The sequence below is a fragment of the Xiphophorus couchianus genome, chromosome 12, assembly GCF_001444195.1.
Source record: "Xiphophorus couchianus chromosome 12, X_couchianus-1.0, whole genome shotgun sequence".
NCBI lineage: Eukaryota > Metazoa > Chordata > Actinopteri > Cyprinodontiformes > Poeciliidae > Xiphophorus > Xiphophorus couchianus.
In genome coordinates, this window is record NC_040239.1 from 5653370 (window position 1) to 5672754 (window position 19385).

The following is a 19385-nucleotide window of genomic DNA, read 5'->3' on the forward strand; positions in this document are numbered from 1 at the left end:
TTTTTAGTATTAAAAATAGAAAACCAAGAAATCACATTTACATAATAAATATTCAGTCTCTGCAATAAAGTTCAAAACTGAGCTTCTACTGATAATTCATTAACAGTTAGATTGAGTCCACCTGTGGTAAATTTAGTTGATTGTAAAAACAGTCCCACATTACACAGCCAAGGTTTGTGATGACCTTCGCTTCACATTCTGACCCCACCACATAACAGTAGTTTATTCTTTGCACTTGCAACAAATTTAAATTAATTAAGCTGTTCAATGATTACAAGCCTAACTGTAGTAGAGGATTTAGAATTACATCTTCAGTGTGTTTCACCTGTCACCTCCGTACATCCAGAATAGTTTATTGATGAGAAAGTGATCAACTGAACACATTCCTGAGATTTTAGTTAATATATACATACATAACAGCATCACACTGTTTCTGCATCACACTGTTTCTGCAGATTTCACACATCCATGATGTGTGAAATCTGGGAGTACAAAGAACTCACTGAAATGTTCAAGAAACCAGCAGCAGAGTATTTGAGCTTTATGATATGGTGCATTATTCTCATTGGAAAATGGGTATACTGTGTTCATAAAGGCATGGAAGTTGTCTGCAGCTATATTCAGGTTGCAAGTGGTGTTTAGACTATACCCAGTTGGCACCGAGACCAAAAATAAGCCAATAAAATAGCCCACACAAAATTATACAATCAACACAAGCCTGGCATGTTGGTGAAATACAGAATGGATACACTTTCAAGTTATTCACCCCAAATTTTTACCCTACCATCTGATAGTTGCAGCTAAAAATGTAGACAGCCTTTTTTCAATCAGCCAGTGACTGATTGTAGCTTTAGTTTGCAATTGGCTAATTTATAAATTATTTTAACAAAATAGTCATGTGATTTGCGTGACGCTGATAAAGTGTTGCAGTTTTGCAATTTCTTTAAGGCCAAAAAACCACCTCATCCTAGCGCCAAAACTTTAACGAAAAGGAGTTGTTTTATGTTTTTTTCCGAAATGGCGTGTTTCTTAATCAAATTTATTTCCGAAATGTCAAATTACTTAGTTATATAATGGAAACACATCTAAAATCATTAAACGGTAACTAAAACTACTTAAGGCATGTCATTTACTCTTGGCACAAAATACTTCACAGTGACCTGAAGGATTACACCATCATTAAATCAGAGACCCTTCTAAAAATTATTAAAAAGCTAAATCATTTTAATAAAACAAAAAATAAGTGAATCACCTGAAAACCACATGCCAACACATCTGAGTTATTCCAGACTGTTTACATATGGAGGTGACATGAAATGACAAAATACATTTTTTTTTTTACAAGAGACAAAAAACAGGTTCAGTATACATAGAATCCATCAGTTATATTCTCCTTATCCAGTGTTGAGTCGAGGAGACAGCAGCCTAAGCAGAGAGGCCCAGATTTCCCTCTTCTCATCCACTTGGAAATGTAACAAGTTACTTATACTGTAGGTATTTGTATGACAAGCAGCTTTTGTTTACCATTCCAACAGAGATATTCTTGAAAACGACTAATTTAGGTGGGCGGGTCATACCGAACAAGCAGTAATTCTTCACAATTTTCTCTGTTAAAATTAACACAGCAGATTCAGTTGGCAAACAGTTGCCAATTTTGGAAAATGTGTTTTAACTGCTTTGCATAAAAAGCAAAAATAAACTCAATATTGTTCCAAAAACATGGTACATAGTCACAATACTGGAAACCAGTAAGCGTTTTAAAAGACAAAGAAAAAAGTTCTGAAACTCTGCATTCATGTTTTATTAAGAAAATTGGGGTAGTGTATATGAAAAAATATTAGGTACAAATAAGAGCCACATGGTAAAACTGAAAATGCACCAACGAGGGAGACAGTGGATGATTGAGTGAGTTGGTGGTTAAACGGCAGGACAAATAAATGAACAGATGGGGTTGGGTGGGGCAGAGCCGGGGAACATTTCACGCAGCAGACCGTCGACGGATGACAAATGTTCCTCTCTGCAGCTGCCCTAGGTAGATCCTCATCTTTGTACTGTCGCTCGTCTTCCTCACCCAAATCTGCACAGCGAACACAGAAGGAGAGGAAGACTTGTCATTTATCAATGTAATGAAAGGATGTAGTGATTGTGGACAATATCTGTACGTCATGTTTTGTTCAGGCATACAACTACAAATAAGTTACATTTCCAAGTTTTAGTGTTACATTCTTAACAGTGCTGGTTTGTGGTCAAGGTAAAGTAGGACTAACCCACATTCCAGTTGGGTTTTATATAATAAAATAAAAAGCCTGATCTTGATTCAAGATTTAATCTCAAGATTACAATAACTGATCCCACAATTGTATTGGTTATTAAATATATCACAAAGCTAAAATAAAAATAATTTGTACAGTCATGGGAAAACCAAGTTCACTTTTGTTGCTTCCATAGAATTGAAAAGTAAAAGTATTGGCCGGATGCTGATCATCAAATGCCACTGTTTTATCAATCATCACTGAGAGCAACCACAACTGTAAAAGCATCTGATTTGGCTGTCTGTGGGTATGTAGAAACAGTTCTGGGTTAAAGGTAACAGTTTAAAAAAAGAAGACCTCAGAAAAGGTAGTTGCCAATCCTCCCAAGAACAAAGGATCTGGCAAATCCTTCTCAAGGTCAGAGTGCACAGTTCAGAGAAATTGCCAAAGAAGAAGAAGGTTAGCATGTTCAATGTTAAAGCTTATGATAATAATAACAAAGACCCAACAAGCTTGACTTAAAAAGCCTGTTCTCTTCAAGTAGGATATGATAGCATGACATTAATTTGCAAGTAGAGAGGAGACACCAAAAGAAAGTTGCTTGACTATAAGACACAGAACGACACAGCAAGCACTGTGTTGGAGGGGTGATGATTTCAATTACAAAATACTTAATGATCCCAATTGGAAATTAAATGTTGCTGTAAAGATTCTTCAAAAGAAAAGTAAAGTAGAAAGGCCAAAAGACCACCAGAACAATAGGAGAGACTGATGCTGCTGCTAAAGGTGGTTCAACAAGCTGAGTCATGGTGAGCAAACAAAGCCTTTCCATTTTGGATTCATCTTAGTGTCATTTCTGGTTGGTATTTGTATTCACTTGAGATTAGCCTGAAATCATTTTCATAGTAAATGAACTAAATTCATTTACTATGTTACTTTATGTAAAATCATAGAAATTGATATGGGTGTAATGTAGGTGATGACGAATAAAATGCATAAACCTAGGCTAATTTCTAATTTTATGAACTTATTGGAAAGTACATTTTTGGAGCAAATTGCCTTCACACACAAAAAAATACTGTTTGTAAATACATAACAAAACAGTGGAGCAGAGTTGCTTTTTAACTACCAACACCTGCAAGTTTAAAGGATGCAACTAATTCAACTAATCAGCCAAGAAATTAAGTAAATTACAATCAAATCACTGTCAACGCTTTACATCTCAGCTATAAAGGCTGCCCTAGATTTGAAATTGTCCTTGTTCATTTAAAACCTACAGCTTCAGTTAGTCATAAAGAATAGAGTATTTCATCAGCTGTTAAAGACATAGGAGCTGCCAAATAACAAGATTAGAAATTTGCATTAGCATTTGACCTAAATTACAAATAAAACACTGGGTGAGCAGGGCTAATCAAGTAGATCGTACTGACTTGTACATGCAACACTAAAGTCAATTAGTCATTCTTGTACTAAAAAGGTTTTAATGATCACAAATAGGCCTGTCGCGATAAACAATAAATCAATTAATTGAACGATAAATTAAAACTATCGACCTCATTTTAATTATCAGCTTTATAGTTACTTCCAGTCTTTGTCTCTTTCTGTTGATGACACCGAATGAAAAAGGGCTCAACTCTGGTGCTCTCCACTGACTCCTCCCTTCCTCATTTCCTTAGTGTAATGCCCAGCGCACACTACACGATCTTAAGAGTTGTCGGCCCATTTTCAAAACCTGAGAGATCACACATTAGCCGACATAAATCCTAGGTATAACGGTTCGATCGGGTTCGATCCTGCTGTGTGGTGTCCAACAATGGGCACAAAATAATGGCTACAAGTCCAGTTAACTAATTTTAAAACCAGGCTTTAATCAATGCTTTACTACAATCTACCAGCAATGCATGTGGCTAGTGTCAGCGTAACATCCCGACTGAATAAAAATCATTAGAACCTATTTATGTCACGTTAACGAACAACAGCTGAAAAGTTACCGGGTTTATCAACTACGGTAGCAATTTCGCGCCAACTCCTCCCCTTGTCATTTCTATATTCTTTGCACAAAATGTTGAATAAACATTAATGTTGTTTCCACATATCTCCATTGTCCACTGGATTCCCCTCCGTAATTTCCCCTTAGAATGCACGGAGGGGAATCCACGCTTTCTGATTGGCTACCTGTCACATTCAACAGGCTGCGTTAACGCTCCCAGTCGGGGAAAACCCCTGATGAGAGCGGCCACAATGATCTACCATAACACACACCCAACACTCTAAGATTATCGTAAGGGGAAAATCGGGGCAAAAATTGAGTAGTGTAAACTATTGCATCAGGTAGTCGATGTGCCCATCTTCTCTATTTAAATCTAATTATTACTGAAGGGCAATATATTATACAGACTTCATAATCTGCACTCTTTTGGTTGAATGCATTATTTATTTCCACTTTGGCTTTATGTTGTTTAGTTTTCATTCAAGTAAATTTTTTGTTAATGGAGACTGAGAATCCACTTTATTTTTGTTTTTGGTTGTTTTGTTTATTTTGTTTCTCAGTTCCAGCGTTAAGTGTTCTTTTGAAAATAAAGTGTATCTATTTTTGGCAAGAAATCATATGCATTATTACATCATTTCCATTAAATCAGTGTGAAAAGGTCTTCAAACAATGTTATCGGTTATCGCAATAATTTTTGAGACAATTAATCGCTCAGCAAAATTTGTTACCATGACAGGCCTAATCACAAAGTAAATGCAACTTAATCAAAGAGTTAAGTGCACTAATAACATTAATAAATTTAACTTACCTCATTGGTCCCAACTGAGCTGATGACACAGCTAATCTTTGTGTTATCCTTTGATTCCAGGTAAATGGCTTGACTCTTATGGTACCTGTCCCAGTAAAAAAAAATGTATATATATATATATATATATATATATATATATATATATATAAATTTGACTCAGTCATAGTCAAGGAAGGAGACAGCAAAAAGTTGCAAAAGTAGTTTCATCAACCTAAACAAACTACATTTATCCTGAGAAAGCACCAATTAGATAATTGGATTAAAACAACCAAACAAAAAGTCTGGATATTTTTCCAAAAGGTTCGAAACTGTCAACGGACAAAGCTGAGCAAGAGGAACAGATTGGTGCTGAAAATATTTGATCATTAAGAGCCTACTGAACAATAATGATGCATGTATCTCCCTGTGGCGCTTTGAGACAGCTTTCTGTCATCGACGTCTTCTTCAGCCGCGAATAAATGAGACTTCGCCTTCAAAGGGATACAGCTCGCACCTCACAACTTGCTCCTCTCAACTTTCCCTGGCTACGGCAGCAGCTAATAGGGCAGAATTCTATTATCTTCTTCGCTTTTGAAAGGAATAGATGTTCTGACATTTCTGATTCAGACCTCCATTCTCAAACAGAAGTGTGTCAGGGCTGAGTCTGGTCAAGGATTCTTATTATCTTTGCATATAAATCAAAGGAGAGTGCAACACCGGTTGCTATGCAGACACATTACCCAAGAGGAGGTTTTTCATGTTTATATTTGATTCAAGCATTGGTATACATTCAGTAAAAACTGATACAGTTTTTTTTGAAAATGTGCGGTGAAGACCAAACATGTAGCAATGGGGCCATCTAGTGGTGGCAGATGTAACACGTGAGCAACTTCAATTGCATCCTAAAAAACACAGAGTCATGCTTTCTCTGATAACAGAGATAAAATCTCACCATCTTTTATCGTAGTAAAGTTTCCCTTCCTCAATGCGGGCCTCGTAACGCTGGGAGGGGTTCTCCACGGGAGCGGAGGGAACATGCTCAGGAGACGAAGGAGAGACTGGACATGTTGACACAATCAGAAACATTACAAACACACAGAAAATCAGTTATATAAACAGCAGGTTTGTATATCTGGTTTTGTTGAGGGGCTTCAGTTTCTTAACTGGATGTGAAGCCAGTTAAGAAAAGCCATAACAATTTTTCTTTTAGATTGTTCCAAATTGAATAAATTTTAGTCAGGCCAACAATGAACTTAACTTAATCAGGAGTATGCTTTGCTTGACCCTTAATATGGTACTACGGGAATAAAAATCCTTATTTTGTACCTGTGTCTTGCACATTCACTTCTTCCATTTCATACGTTGGAATACATAAAACCCAACCAAGTTGAAAGTCTCTCCTTTTCCCACCAGACATTGGCAGTATATGCTGCATAATGAAGGTTTTAGAGTGGTATAGTTGAAACCCAAAATAAGCTATTGTTGACATGGAGGGACATAATTTTAACATAACCCGTATTAATCATTGAAATTCCAATGTGGCTGAATTAAAACCATTCTGTAATTGATAATAAAACATTTTGAAACTGAAGTTTTTCTTTATTCAGATTTAACTTGTATTAATTTAAAAAATGTTTGACATAGATGTGTGACAAGAAAGAAAACTTAGAAGAAATGGAGATGGAAAATGTTTTGTACTACAATGAATATCAAGCAATTCCCTTAAATTAAAGCTTTTAAAAATAATATTAGCCATTAAAGATGAGCTCTGACGTACCTGGCCGTTTCGGTGACTTTAGCTGTAAAATAAAAATAAAAAAGTGATGAAGGTATTTGAAATCAATTTTGTGAACACATAAAATATAAAATTAATGTTAGAACTTCTGTGAAAACAGAAGTACAAACCTTATTAAGTGTTCTTAGGTCTTCCATTATCTGCTCATCTGTTAATAAATAATTTAGCTGAGGTTTGAAGAGTCAAGGTAGACATTTCTTGCATTTTAATGCATGGACCTATATTCATATGTAGCTAATTGTACAGAGTTCATGGGAAGGATATCTGGTGCCGGTTTTCTTCGCTTGTCTGGGATTGGTACTGGATCATTGGGTCGCCTCCTCAGCTTCCTCGTCATGATGGGTTTCACCTCCATCGAGTCTGTTAATGACAGGAAACAGGATGCTATAATATTATTATCATTATACATTTTCAACCATGACTTGTTCTAACCTATGCCAGCTGTGATTGCATTCATCTGACTTCCTTAATGGTCTATAGAGATTTGAGTTCCTATGATAGTAATGTATTCTGGGTGATATGGAACCATCTCATTTAAGTCGAGATGTGATGAAACAGGATAAAAAATGCTGAATGTGATGCTATCAGAAACTCATTTATCTTACTGCTGCTGTACTCCGAGATAACCAGTGGTACTCTAAAGTACAAGCTGTCAAGTTTCATCAAAATGGTCAAAGTGAAGAAAACTGAAATATGCCTCCTGCTAAACCAAATTACAAACTGCCATGTCAAGACCAGGAAAAGGAACATCAAAAGTCAGATTTGCAGGAGTCTCAGAGGTGCAGAAAAGAAAAAAAAAACCTGCTGTCAGTTTCTGAAAATTACTTTCTTCAGGCAGTGTTAACAATTACCTAGCATCTTTTTTTTTTTTTACAGTAAAATAATTTAAATGTACTATAAAGATCACTTCTTGTTTCAATTAATCGAAAATTCTAACAAATGAGTAAAAAAATCAGTTTTTCTAGCTGTCTTTTCATTTAGTGCAAGAGTTTAAAGATTTAATGCAAAAAATGCTGACATTGAGAAGTATTTGAGAGAACTGTAAGCAAAACAGAAATTTGTATTTTCCAAGTTTGTTACTTTTGCCTGATAACTAGATATCATAGTCTAAACTCACTCTAAATATGGATTTTATTTAAAAAGGTATTTCAATCCTTAATTAACAAACATATTCATGTCTCCTTACCACCTGTTAGCTCCATTGTTAACTTCTCATTTTCAATCATCTTTTTCTTTTCCTCCAGCTCTGCGATTAGGTTTTCTTTCAGTTCAACTTTTTTATCATCAAACTCCTTCACTGCTGCCTTCTTTTCTTTTATGTAGTTCCTCTCCACCTGTTCTGTCTGCAGAAATTAAACAGACAGTAACCACGTCTGCCTTTTAACTGAAGGGAAAAATAAAAATACAGAACCTTTTTTTCCATCAAATCTACTTACCTCAAGGTGAAGAAACAACTCTATAAAGAAAAAAAAGATCATACTCAATTTCAATCTACAGTATGTGATCAAGTTCAAAACTCTATGGATCGATATAGATAGTTTCCTTGTTGTGTTGTGAAATATTAATTATGTTTCCATCAAAGAGAATATAGAATATTTTGGATCAAAAGCAATTCATGAACTAAAAACTACTGAAAACCAAAATGAATTTATGTTGCTGTAGGATGCAGATTGCATCAACCTGTCACCTCTGATAGAGTAAATCAGCTGATCTTGATTCTTCTGGGATAGTTCACACAATTTTAATATTTTATATTGCATATTTACTGTCATATGAAAAGTTATCCAAATGTGATCTATTACTGATAATAAACATTTCCTGCACTATGAACTAGATTCTCCAGGCAGGAAATATAATGTTCTTGTCTAACAGCAACATCATAAAAATGCTAAATCACATCTGAACTAATACGCATTTTACATGACCAATTAATAAACGTAGATTGCTGTGACTGGCAAACATTTTTCCCACCTTCTAAGAGAAAAACTCATCCAACATTACTTCAACATGATCTGGTTCATCTCCTGATGGACATTCAGGCAAAACACCAACTAACGTATAGATTACTCCAAAACATACAGTAACCTGCTCTGAATATGGATGCACCAGAATCAAAAAGCATTGTGTTCTTGCCTGCATTTCGAAGTCTCTCTTTGTATTGCTGGTCCAACTTCTTCATCCTTTTCTGATATTCCTGCAGACTACCTGCAAGGACAAAAACATTTTTTTAACTCTGTCTTTCTGTGTTATCCCTCACATTACTGGCTGTTTAAATTTATTCTGTGGAAGACTGAACCTTGGACTTTCAAAAAGCAACAAAAAAGCATAACACATTCAACAATAGTTTCAGTCTGAACTCAAAGCACTCTGTGAGAGCAGCTGGTGTGGCTACAGAACTGTAAACAGCACTGTCAGCAACTCAGAAACAGTGAGTATTCATAAACAAAAGGCAGACTACATTATCATTTCTTGTATTTAGCTGTTGGTTTCTTTTTCAGTTTTTGACCAAGAAGGAGCACTTCTTTAATGCTTTCTTTTGGTCGACATTGTGTCTGGGTTATTATAATTGTCATCAAACGAAATGTACATAGAATGCACTTGCTTTCTGACATTTACTGTATCAAATCAAATCAAAACTTTATTTGCTACCTTCCTGCAGCTGTTGCAGCTGTCTTTTTAATGAGGCCAGCTTATCCTGGTACATTCTGCAAATAAATGAACAATACAGGTCATAATCATAGAAAAAGAAACTTTTAATCTAAATTTATAGCAAGAAAGGGTAATTCTCTTACTGTTCCTTGATTTCCACATAGTCCTCCTCATCATGTTTGGCAAGATCTGTCTCACTTGCATCTTCTGTGTCTGGAAGCAAGAATGACAGGAACTGAATTAAAAAAAACTGAACTCTAAATTAAACGTTAACACACATATTTCAGGAGTTTTGTGTGTTCGCTATGATTATCTTAGGCAGATCAAAGAACGTGCGTGGCACTAGTGAGGTAATGGTGAACACCCTTTCTTAGGATGCCCTCGGACGTGTTTGAATGGGAGATCACGTCCACATTTGTGAAACAACACGAGAAAAAGTTCGGCTAAACAATGACGATGGATAAATTTCAGTGAGTTTAATCAACCGACATTATCAATAACATTCCATGTTATTTAAAACTTTTAACATTTGCCGAGTCGGATGATTGTCAGCTCATTATAGTGGTGGTGCTGTCAGTCCACCGGTAACTCAAAAAAAAAAAAAAAAGGACGCTAACGTTTTTCACCGATGCTAAACGTCGTGTCAAACTCAGAAGCAAAGTTTACAGTCAAGAGGCGAATAGAATCGGTTAGTTTTTATCTCAAAAGACAGAAAGAAAAGAAAGGAAAAAGGCCAAGATAAGCTGACACAGCAAGTTTCATTTTCAGTTAGCATTTGTGTGCTAGCTGAAGTTAGCTCCGTCTGCTGTTAGAAGAGTAACCCGGCTGTAGCTCACAAGGGCATCAGAAACACACCAGAAGGAGCAAAACTACATAAAATAAACCAAGCTGTTCGTCTGGAGGTCAGTGTCGGAAGACTAGCGAACCTTGTAGTGTTGTCATCGCCTCGTTTTGTTTCTTGCCTTGCTTTAATAGAGATCCACCGCAATCCGTCTGGTCTGAGTGAGGAGTGTGAAAAGGGCACAGCAGTGGACACAGCAGGCAGGGCCAACCTGTCAGCGCTTATAGCTAACGTCACCGAGCTCAGTGGCTGCCTAATTATCAGTGCTTATCATGAGCAAAAACTACTGGGGAGGGGAAAAAAAAATAAATGATCACAGATATGGCAATGAATGAAAAACGTTATCCCGTAAAATTCCCCATCTTGAATACTGCTTCTTATTACATAGATTGATAGATCGGTTTCATACGGGGCGATACAGTAGTTACAACGTTGTTAATATTATTTTTTTATTTTCCTATGAATACATTAAAGATACACCAATCGTTCAGCACGAGATCAGAAAGTATTTTTGTCATTAATATGATATGAATCCTGCACAATAGCTTTATGCTATTGATTGATGCAACAAAACTCGCAACTCCCAACATTTTCAGTTTATAAACCAACAACATTTAATTCCCCATACACACTTTTACGAGTTAAACAAAAATCTGCTACTGGTTCAGGACACATGCCTCTATAAAAACGTTGCAATACATTTTCTTTCATTTGTCCTCTTATGTATTACAGCTCTTTAGGGAGAAAAAGTATCTGACGGAGACCTCAAACTCAGTCGGGGGAAAAAAAGCTTGTATATCTAATAAATACCGATTATTAATTAAACACCAACCTAACTGAAGTTAATCTCTCTGTGTTCACCAAATCAAATACTGAAGGATATGTTTTTTTTCCCTCTTTATTAAAATGCAACAAGATTGAAAAGTCAGGTTTCTGGTCCATAAGCATTCATCATATTTTCTGATCAGTATTTATTGGATTTAAATCTTTACTATACGAAAAATTCACATTATTCTAACGAAAATAAATACATATTTTCCCTGATATTTTATGTTTAATTAAATATTTTCAGTCCAATCTCTCAACAGTGAAATACATTTGCGCTAAACATGTCTTTACTATAAATAACCTTAATAAACTTGCACACTATCTAAATGCTTGTCGTCTAAATTCCCTGAATGGGTTTTCCGTTCTTACTGTTGAGCATAAAACATGTGGTTGAAGGAAAACTGTCTCAAGCATGGAAACCACCCACTTTTTTGTTGCTAATAATCATCTGGGTGGAGTCTATAGTTTGAAAGGGCACGCTAGCGAGTTGCTGTACAAACAAATTGTTGTTGATGTCACTAGCTATGGGAACTAAAGGCAAAATGTACCCTAAAGCAAATCACACATCGTAAGTTAAAACACCTATTAGCAAAAGTAGTCTTTTGAAACGCCTGGGTTGAGATGCTTATAGCTATATTTCTGCAAGAACCGCTCATTTCCGTTTCTTTTCCAAAGACTAGACGGAGCCCGACAGTTAATGTGTTGCTGAGGATTCCTTTAAACATTACCTTCTTCTGAGTCTCTTCCCCTGAAACTCCGGTCATCATCGTCATCCACGCTATCGAGCTCCTCTTCGTCGTTGTAATAATCCACCATAGGAGAAATCAAAGTGGAAGCCATTTATCCGTGTGGATGTAAACAAACATGAAATAAACAATCGATTTGTGTTTTGCAGGCTTCTTGAAACTGCGCCTACAACTGGCAGGACCTCTGTATGCCATGCTGTCCACGTATATGCCTGTACACAATTTATGTTTAAAAAAAAATAAAATAAAATTATAAACTTATAGGGTTACATTGATTGTATTTAATAATTTAACTTAAGAAAAGACAAACTGTATTTCATAACAACGTACGCTTGACAAAAATAATATTTTTATTAATTGTTCCAAGGGTACTGGAATCTATGTGAACGACCAGAATCCCGATTAGAAAATGGGAACTCCGTTTCATTTTTGAGATCCAAATAGTTTTGCTCAGCTACCAACAGAAACTAACTGTGTTGGTTCTCAAACGATTCATTACCTGATATTGCTACTAGTTTTGATTATGAAGGTCATATTTCTGTATTTAATTGTACAAAGCACACATCACAACTGTTACCATAGCTAACAAGTGGAAATATATAGTTTAAGTGAGAGTCTTTTGTCACTTCCAGTTGGCTTTTACTTAGCGATGCAGCACATCTATTGTTTACAGAATTTACCTACATTTGTTAACGAAAAATAATGCTTTCAGTTGAAAAACTGGGTCACATCGTTCATTCAAAGAGTTGGCAAGTTCACATGGCTCGGTTACTATTAGCACATTTTTAATAAACTTAATATGGCTAGATCAATGTCAAGTTTGGTGTGGTTAAAAAAAGAAGACACCAGCTTCAGATTGTGCCTAGATGTTATTTTGACTCTCCTTATTTTAAGATGTGTTATAGTTTATAGTAATTTTTTAAATACTGATTTTTTTTCTTCCTTTTTTTAATTGCAGGCTTTAAAATACAAATATGCAGAAAACGTAATGGTTTTGTTAATCTGAATACACATTTTTTTTAAAATTTTAATACAAATTAAGGGCTGCACAGTGGCGCAGTTGGTAGCAGGCCTGAACAGGTCGTCCGAGCGCTCCGGAGCTGACGCTCTCAATGAATAACACTGAGGAGTTTTGGTTGAGTCCTGTAACTGGGTAACAGACCTGGGTGGTGCACAGAGGGGAACATTTGTGAACTACAACAGAATTATTTTATTAAATTATCTTAAAAATGATCAGTTTTGGTCATTTCTTCTTCATTCACCCATCCTGGAGTGTGTATGTCGCTCCATCCTATTTCAGTGGGTACTTGTGTCGCTCCACACCAGCCAACAGTGGACCCCTGTTATTGCTTTGACATGGGCTCATCTGATGGAAACACAAATATCTGTCTGTCTGTCAAAATAAACACGGGCAAGTATCTCATCATTGGAGAAATTTATTGTCCACCAGATTCTAATCCTACTATCTTCATCAACAAATTGGATGTAATCCTATATTCTTTTAATCGGAAAAAATATAAATTGTATCCTTGTTGGTGATTTTAATATTGATAGCTTTGAGGACGATGCAATTACAAATGAATTTTATAGCATTCTTTACTCCACTTACTTTTATCTGACCATAAATACTTTCACTAGAGTAACACACTCCTCAAGATCTATCACTGACAATATTGTTAAGAATATCCAAAATACTAAGCTGGAGACTGGGAATGGTCTGACAAATCAGACCATTTTCCTGCTGTGATTTAATTATGTACATAAATCTGCACCTCTACATTTTGAGATAACTAGTAAGGTGCTGAATGAAAGGACTCTGCTACAGCTTGGTGTAAGCATTGAAACCAAAGCTTGGACCAGCGTTTTTATTCCATGTGATCCTGATTCTGCACATACAGTAATAATTTGATTCATGAATTATCTGAAGCTGTCAGCATAGCTATTCCAGAAAGGACTGACTAGCAGAAAATATAAACAAAACACCTGGTTTACTATGGGGATACTAAATTCTATTAAACATAAAAACAAACTGTGATCAGTAGGGTTTAGAAACTTGCAGTGATCTTAATAAAAGGAAGTATAAAAACAAATTGGCATAAATAATAAGGAAGAGCAAATGTAATTACTATACTAATCATATACATTCTGCTCAGGAAAACTCCAAAAATACTTGGTTGATTATAAAACACAGTTCTCAATAGGGGCCATAAACCACCAGTGCCTCCCGGCCCAGAAGGAGAGCGGCGCTCAGAAGCGCGGCAGACATAACGTCTGTCCATTTTAGGAAATGAAACCACGCAACAACAAAAAAAATCCTCTTTAAACCAAATAAGTTACACAGTGCTCAACACCGACTTCCTTGATCTCCATCCATATCACACAATTTGCTCTATCCCAAAAACAAAGTAGTATTTTTTACTTTACATTTCAAATACAAAAAATATTTATATTTTAATCATTTCTCTCTTATGGTTGAGCTAGACTCGCATTTCTTGCACTAAAACTGTGCATGAATCTAAAGCAATTGCCTATTTTCAATTCAGTGTTCAAAGGGTTAAAGAGCAAAATACATAAAAAAAAGAACATTTATTTTCAGAAATACAATTTAACATAAGACTAACACAAAAGGTATGTGGTAAATCTCAAGAGTTTCAGCTTTTCAATCAAATGACTAAAATAGAAACTTTTCAAACATATTTGAAGTTATTGAGGCCCACCTAAGAATTCACATAGTAGATCAAACATAAGCGCAGTTTGTAGCACTGTTGCCTTGCAGCAAGAAGGTCCTGGGTTAGATTCCCAGTTTGAGGTTTTTCTGCATGGAGTTTGCATGTTCTCCCGGTGCATGGTGGGTTCTCTCCGGGTACTCCGGTGTAGCGTAGTTGATTCTGCATTGTGTCTTGTGGGGAATAACAGCCAGACAACAGCTGATCTGAAGGCACTTTTAATGCTCCTGCTTTCAAATAGCTAAAAATAGTCATTCAAAACAGGCTTTTTCATCACAGTGTTCCACAGCGCCTTCTCCCACGGAATCCGCGACAGGGCATGCAATTCTCGGCATAACACCTGAACCTTAGCTGGAGATAGGCACCAGCACCCCTGTCAACCCCACTAGGGACAAGGGTGTTAGAAAATAGATGGGTGGATAATACAAATTAATTGAGTGGCCTTTTGACAAAATACTTTTACTCTTACTTGAGTTATTTCTTGGATAACTATATTTACTTGAAGTAATGCCATACCCACAGTTCTTCGTTATGACAAAAGAAAAAAAAAACTTAACTTACAACAGCAGATGGCAGCATTGCATCGAGTATATATTTTTTCTTTCCTGAAGTTGCAACAGAATCGGGTATGACTCAGGTCATGCATCTTTAATGATTTGCAAAGAAAATAAGGTGCAAAATTTCTGATCGTTTATTTTTATGGGAAGAATAGTTTTGTTTTCGTTAAAGCAACTTTACTCCAACGCTAAAATATGTGCATGTGATCTTGTTAAACGAGCACAGCCCATCTCAATAATGTATGAATATATTAGGGAAAAAAACTTAACAAAGAAACCCGAAGCCTGCAGCGCGCATCCTCCAGCGGTCCCCTCAGCAGGCAACTTTATTTCCGCCTGCCTGTCAAAGTCACTGTCAAACACGAGCGAGGGGTTGTTCTGCTCTCCCGCGGCTCCGTCATTCAGGAAGTCTAGACCAACTGACTTCGCGAAGTCGCACCGACCTCTTCAAAGTCGGACTAAACACTTTCTGAAGTACGCATGATCTTTTTTCTCTCTTTTAACCTGGACGACTTTCACAAAAGGTGAGCGACTTTTCCCCCTTTGATGTTGCCACCGTTTGTCAGTTAACAGCTCGCGCTAAAGCCTCGCGCTCTCAAACTGAACTGACACTTCCTCTCGTGTCAGCGGCTAAGCTACTGTAGCTAAATGTCAGAGGGTACAAAAAAAAGTGCGTTTTATTGAGTACATTGGAGTTGGAGATGGTCACCGTCGTTTTGGTTTTGCTTCGGCTTGTTGTCTGAACGCGAGTCCACTCAGAGGTGGTGAGTAGGTAACACACAGAACACCAGCATCGCTGGGTTTAAAGTGCGTAGGTTTGTCTTTTTAATGGTCATAACGAAGTGTTCATTCTCGCTTCTCTGCACCTGCTCATACATGTATTTATGCATATATAAGGAAAAAAGCTACGCCGAAATGTGCATGTTTTACACCTGGAACTGACGAGGGAATAAGCTTTGGGGTTTGGTTTGCTCCTTTTGGAGGGGGTGAGTACGCGGAGCCAACGGGTGACAGGTTGTAGTGGAAGTGTAAAGCTGAGCGGGGGGTTGTAAGACGACAATGCGACTGGGTGTTGTGGGAACTTGTCCTGTGTGAAATTTAGCACTGTCATGCAGTGCCTTTCAGTGTGTAACATCAGAAATGACTGTGGTACCTTCCATTGTAGTCTGCGTTGTTGCGAGTGAGATTTTACTATCAGTGCGTAGTCACAATGGATATTGAGACAGCAACGTCCGCCACAACATGACCCCCAACCTCATTTTGGTTCATATGTCTGCGCTCGTTTATCAATTTTTAGCATAGTATTTTTCATGCACTTAATTTTAAGGGAATGTTTCATTCGTTGTCTGCGACAATAATAATAAAAACCGCACGTCATTTGTTATTTCGTACTTGAAATCATTTTCTCATGTCGTCACCTGCAGACAGACTTATGCTTGCTTAAATTTACAGCTTTGGCAAAACGTTAGGAATGCTCGACGCTGTGGAAATGGCAGATGTAGATAGCAAGCTGAGCACTAAAACCCAATCTGACCCAACATGATGTCATCTCTTGTGTGTGTAGAGCTCATGAGTGAGTGAGCGAGAGGCAGCAGGAGCCGCGTTACAGAGCTAAACTGTGTCATTTGTAAAGATTTATTTTAAGAAGCCTGCCCATGGAGTTAAAGACAGGAATCAACAGAAAGAACTGTAATCCTTCACTATGACATTGCAACTACATGTCATTCAGATTGATTTATGGTATTTTTAGACATTTTGTTTCCAGCTTTTAGCTTAACAGGATTGCAGTTGTTGAAAACAAATGTAAACTCAATTTACTTCCTTTGCATAATAGGCTGGTGCACAGTAGGCTGGAAAGGATGCTGCTCTACCTAAGCACATACAGGAAATTGTATGTTTTTTTTCTTCCTCTTGAGGTTTCTGATTTTCCTAGCAGGTTTCAAAGCACAGCTATGTGGGTCCTTTCATATGTCTTAGTTATCTTTATGCTCTAGTCGGAACAGAAAGTGACACACTTCCTTGTGATATGCAGGACAATTCACTGTTTATGATCCTAACTTGACCGTCTAATTTGCAAATAAATGTTGCTCGTTCTGATTTTTGACAGTGTACTGGCCTACAGATTATATAGTGCAGAACAGCAAATATAGAGATTCTGAGCCTGATATTTCTATCACCGATTTAGTAAAGTTATTGATTCAGATTTTGAACGATAAATGTCAGTGTTTTATTTTACTTTGTTGCAAAATTGAATGTGTGTGTCTTCTCAGAATAGGTATAGCAAACCAAAAAGATAATTTCTATTAAAATGTCCAAACATAAAAAAACCTGTCTATTTCTGCATACCTGAATATCTACAAATACTGTTTTGTACATTTTCCTACAAGATTATGTAAAACAAAGTTTTATATTCTTATCCATTTTACTGTTAATTTCATGTGTTGCCTCAGTACATGAGCCCTTGTGTTGTTGTGATCAGTGATTTGTTATATTACAACCAGAGGCAACATCACGCTGTTTGTGTGAGAGAGCAAGAAGATTTACACAGCGTAAATGTTAAACAGAATTTTACTACTTTAAGACAAAGACTTGATTATTGAGTTGATATTTCAAAGCATCTTTGCCCCCAGATATTAGCAAAGTTAGTGTTATTAAAAGCAGCTTCTATGTGTATTTCCTGTAGAAAAGTTTAAACTTTCTTTTGAGATTTCTTAATCCAGACAGAATTTGCTTCTTAACAGAGGAAACCGAGCAACGTTTTTGTCATATGTTCACCTTTCTGTTATCTGATGATCTACTAATTGTAGCTGAATGAACAGCCAACATCCCTTTATTGAAAATATTCTTCAATTTCTAAAAGATTTTTAACATCTTTTGTCCTTCCTTTAACCGTCTCAATGATATTCAGAATATCTGTATTCTTTACACAAAAATAATTTATACACTGAATAGTCTTGTTGTTTGCATATGTTTTGGTGCATTAACTGACCATAAAAAAAGAAATGTGTGCATATCAGTGACCCTTGTGAGGTTGGTCAAATATTTTTTGGGGGGTTGGGAGTGGGTGGTACTGAGAAACATTATTACAGGGTGTTTGTCCATCCTTTAAAAAGTCTTAACTTCATGTATCCAAAATTAAATATCTTAAATTTATATATATATAAAAAAAGGTAAGCTGGCCTTAAATGCAAATACAGGTCTTTTGTATTAGTGTGACAGTTATTCTTGTAGAACTTTCTTTTTATTTTTCTCGTGAGACTTTTCTCTGTCAAAAGTTTGAGTTGAACGCAGACATCTGCGCTGTGTTTAATATACCTTTGCTAGCTAGCTAGCTTTATGCAGCCTTCGTGGATTAGTGTAAACTTGTTTCTTGTTGGCTGAACAAAGTTTGTACATTTCTGTGGAGATAAGGGCCTTAAATTGTATTCATAGTGGTCTTAAAAAGGTCTTATGACATCTTAAATTTGAGTTGATTTATCAGTATTTTAGTCACCAGATTTGGGATTAAATAATCTTTTAATTTCATTAGCATTTTCTAGCAACATGATTTTCACTATCTGTCAAAAGTATGAATAATTTTGGGCTTCCATATATAATTCCACAAACTCCATGATCTTGTTTGAACCGAGCCACCAAATGATTTGTACTCACAGTCATGTTTTTAATGTAACTATCTCTTGTGTCCCAGGATATTAAGTAGCAACTAGAATGTTTTTGCTTTGATGAGCTGTGATGAGAACACAGTTACTAAGCAATAAGGTGTTATTGCTACTTTGTTACTGTTTGATGCCCAGTTTAAAAATACCTTGTTTGTATCTATCACTTCCTAATGACAGGAAGCTACAACAAGAAGAAACTCTTTTATAACACACTTTGAAGACAGAAATTCATCCTGAAGTAGGTGTCTCAGTTAATGTGAACGAATTAGTGAGGCTTCATGGGAGGTTCAAATTGAGCCACCTCAGAGCTATCAATGGAGGGTGCCAGAGAGCCCCTTTTGTGAATAGGGTCAAAGCTGGGGTGTCACAGGCAGCACCCCCATTGTTACCCCCATTGTTAGCATCTTACTCACAGTCTCTTTATTTCAGGTGTTGCTTATTTAAGCTCATGTTGTGAGACGGTTGACTGTTGAGTTTGAGTTGCCTTCGCAGCCATATCGCAGTATCTTTTAATTAAAAAAAAAAAGGAATGTTTCCCTACTGGCTAACACAAAA

The 19385-nt window shown here is 36.5% G+C and overlaps 2 protein-coding genes across 7 annotated transcripts in view; one reads left to right on the forward strand and one right to left on the reverse strand.

Moving 5' to 3' along the window:
* Positions 1 to 1200: 1200 nt before the first annotated feature.
* On the reverse strand, positions 1201 to 12074 carry suds3 (SDS3 homolog, SIN3A corepressor complex component). 2 transcript variants are annotated; one of them, XM_028034660.1, is made up of 12 exons: positions 11871 to 12074; positions 9617 to 9686; positions 9474 to 9529; positions 8958 to 9029; positions 8261 to 8280; positions 8011 to 8167; positions 7089 to 7184; positions 6935 to 6996; positions 6807 to 6828; positions 5982 to 6087; positions 5051 to 5135; positions 1201 to 2077 (listed from the first exon to the last, which is right to left on the reverse strand). In XM_028034660.1, exons 1-12 carry the CDS (start codon positions 11980 to 11982, stop codon positions 1979 to 1981), a joined length of 957 nt encoding a protein of 318 aa, XP_027890461.1. In that variant the 5' UTR covers positions 11983 to 12074; the 3' UTR covers positions 1201 to 1978. The 2 variants fall into 2 exon arrangements, with proteins under 2 accessions (XP_027890461.1, XP_027890462.1); XM_028034661.1 differs by lacking the exon at positions 11871 to 12074 and adding an exon at positions 10400 to 10527.
* A 3431-nt stretch (positions 12075 to 15505) lies between these two features.
* Positions 15506 to 19385, forward strand: part of taok3a (TAO kinase 3a) — a 61205-nt gene continuing 57325 nt past the window's right edge. The window contains exon 1 of one of the 5 annotated variants that reach the window (XM_028034281.1): positions 15506 to 15645. The gene's annotated coding sequence lies outside the window, so the exon portion shown is untranslated. Of the gene's footprint in view, positions 15696 to 15789; positions 15936 to 16135; positions 16158 to 19385 lie in introns of those variants that run through there. The other 4 variants (XM_028034280.1, XM_028034284.1, XM_028034282.1 and 1 more) reach the window with 4 other exon arrangements.

Coding starts and splice junctions, on each gene's coding strand:
- suds3 (XM_028034660.1), bottom strand. CDS start 11,982: ATGGCTTCCACTTTGATTTCTCCTATGGTGGATTATTACAACGACGAA. Junction 9,687..11,870: donor GGGAAGAGACTCAGAAGAAG/GTAATGTTTAAA, acceptor TCTTGCTTCCAG/ACACAGAAGATGCAAGTGAG. Junction 5,136..5,981: donor CTTTACTACGATAAAAGATG/GTGAGATTTTAT, acceptor TTACTGGGACAG/GTACCATAAGAGTCAAGCCA.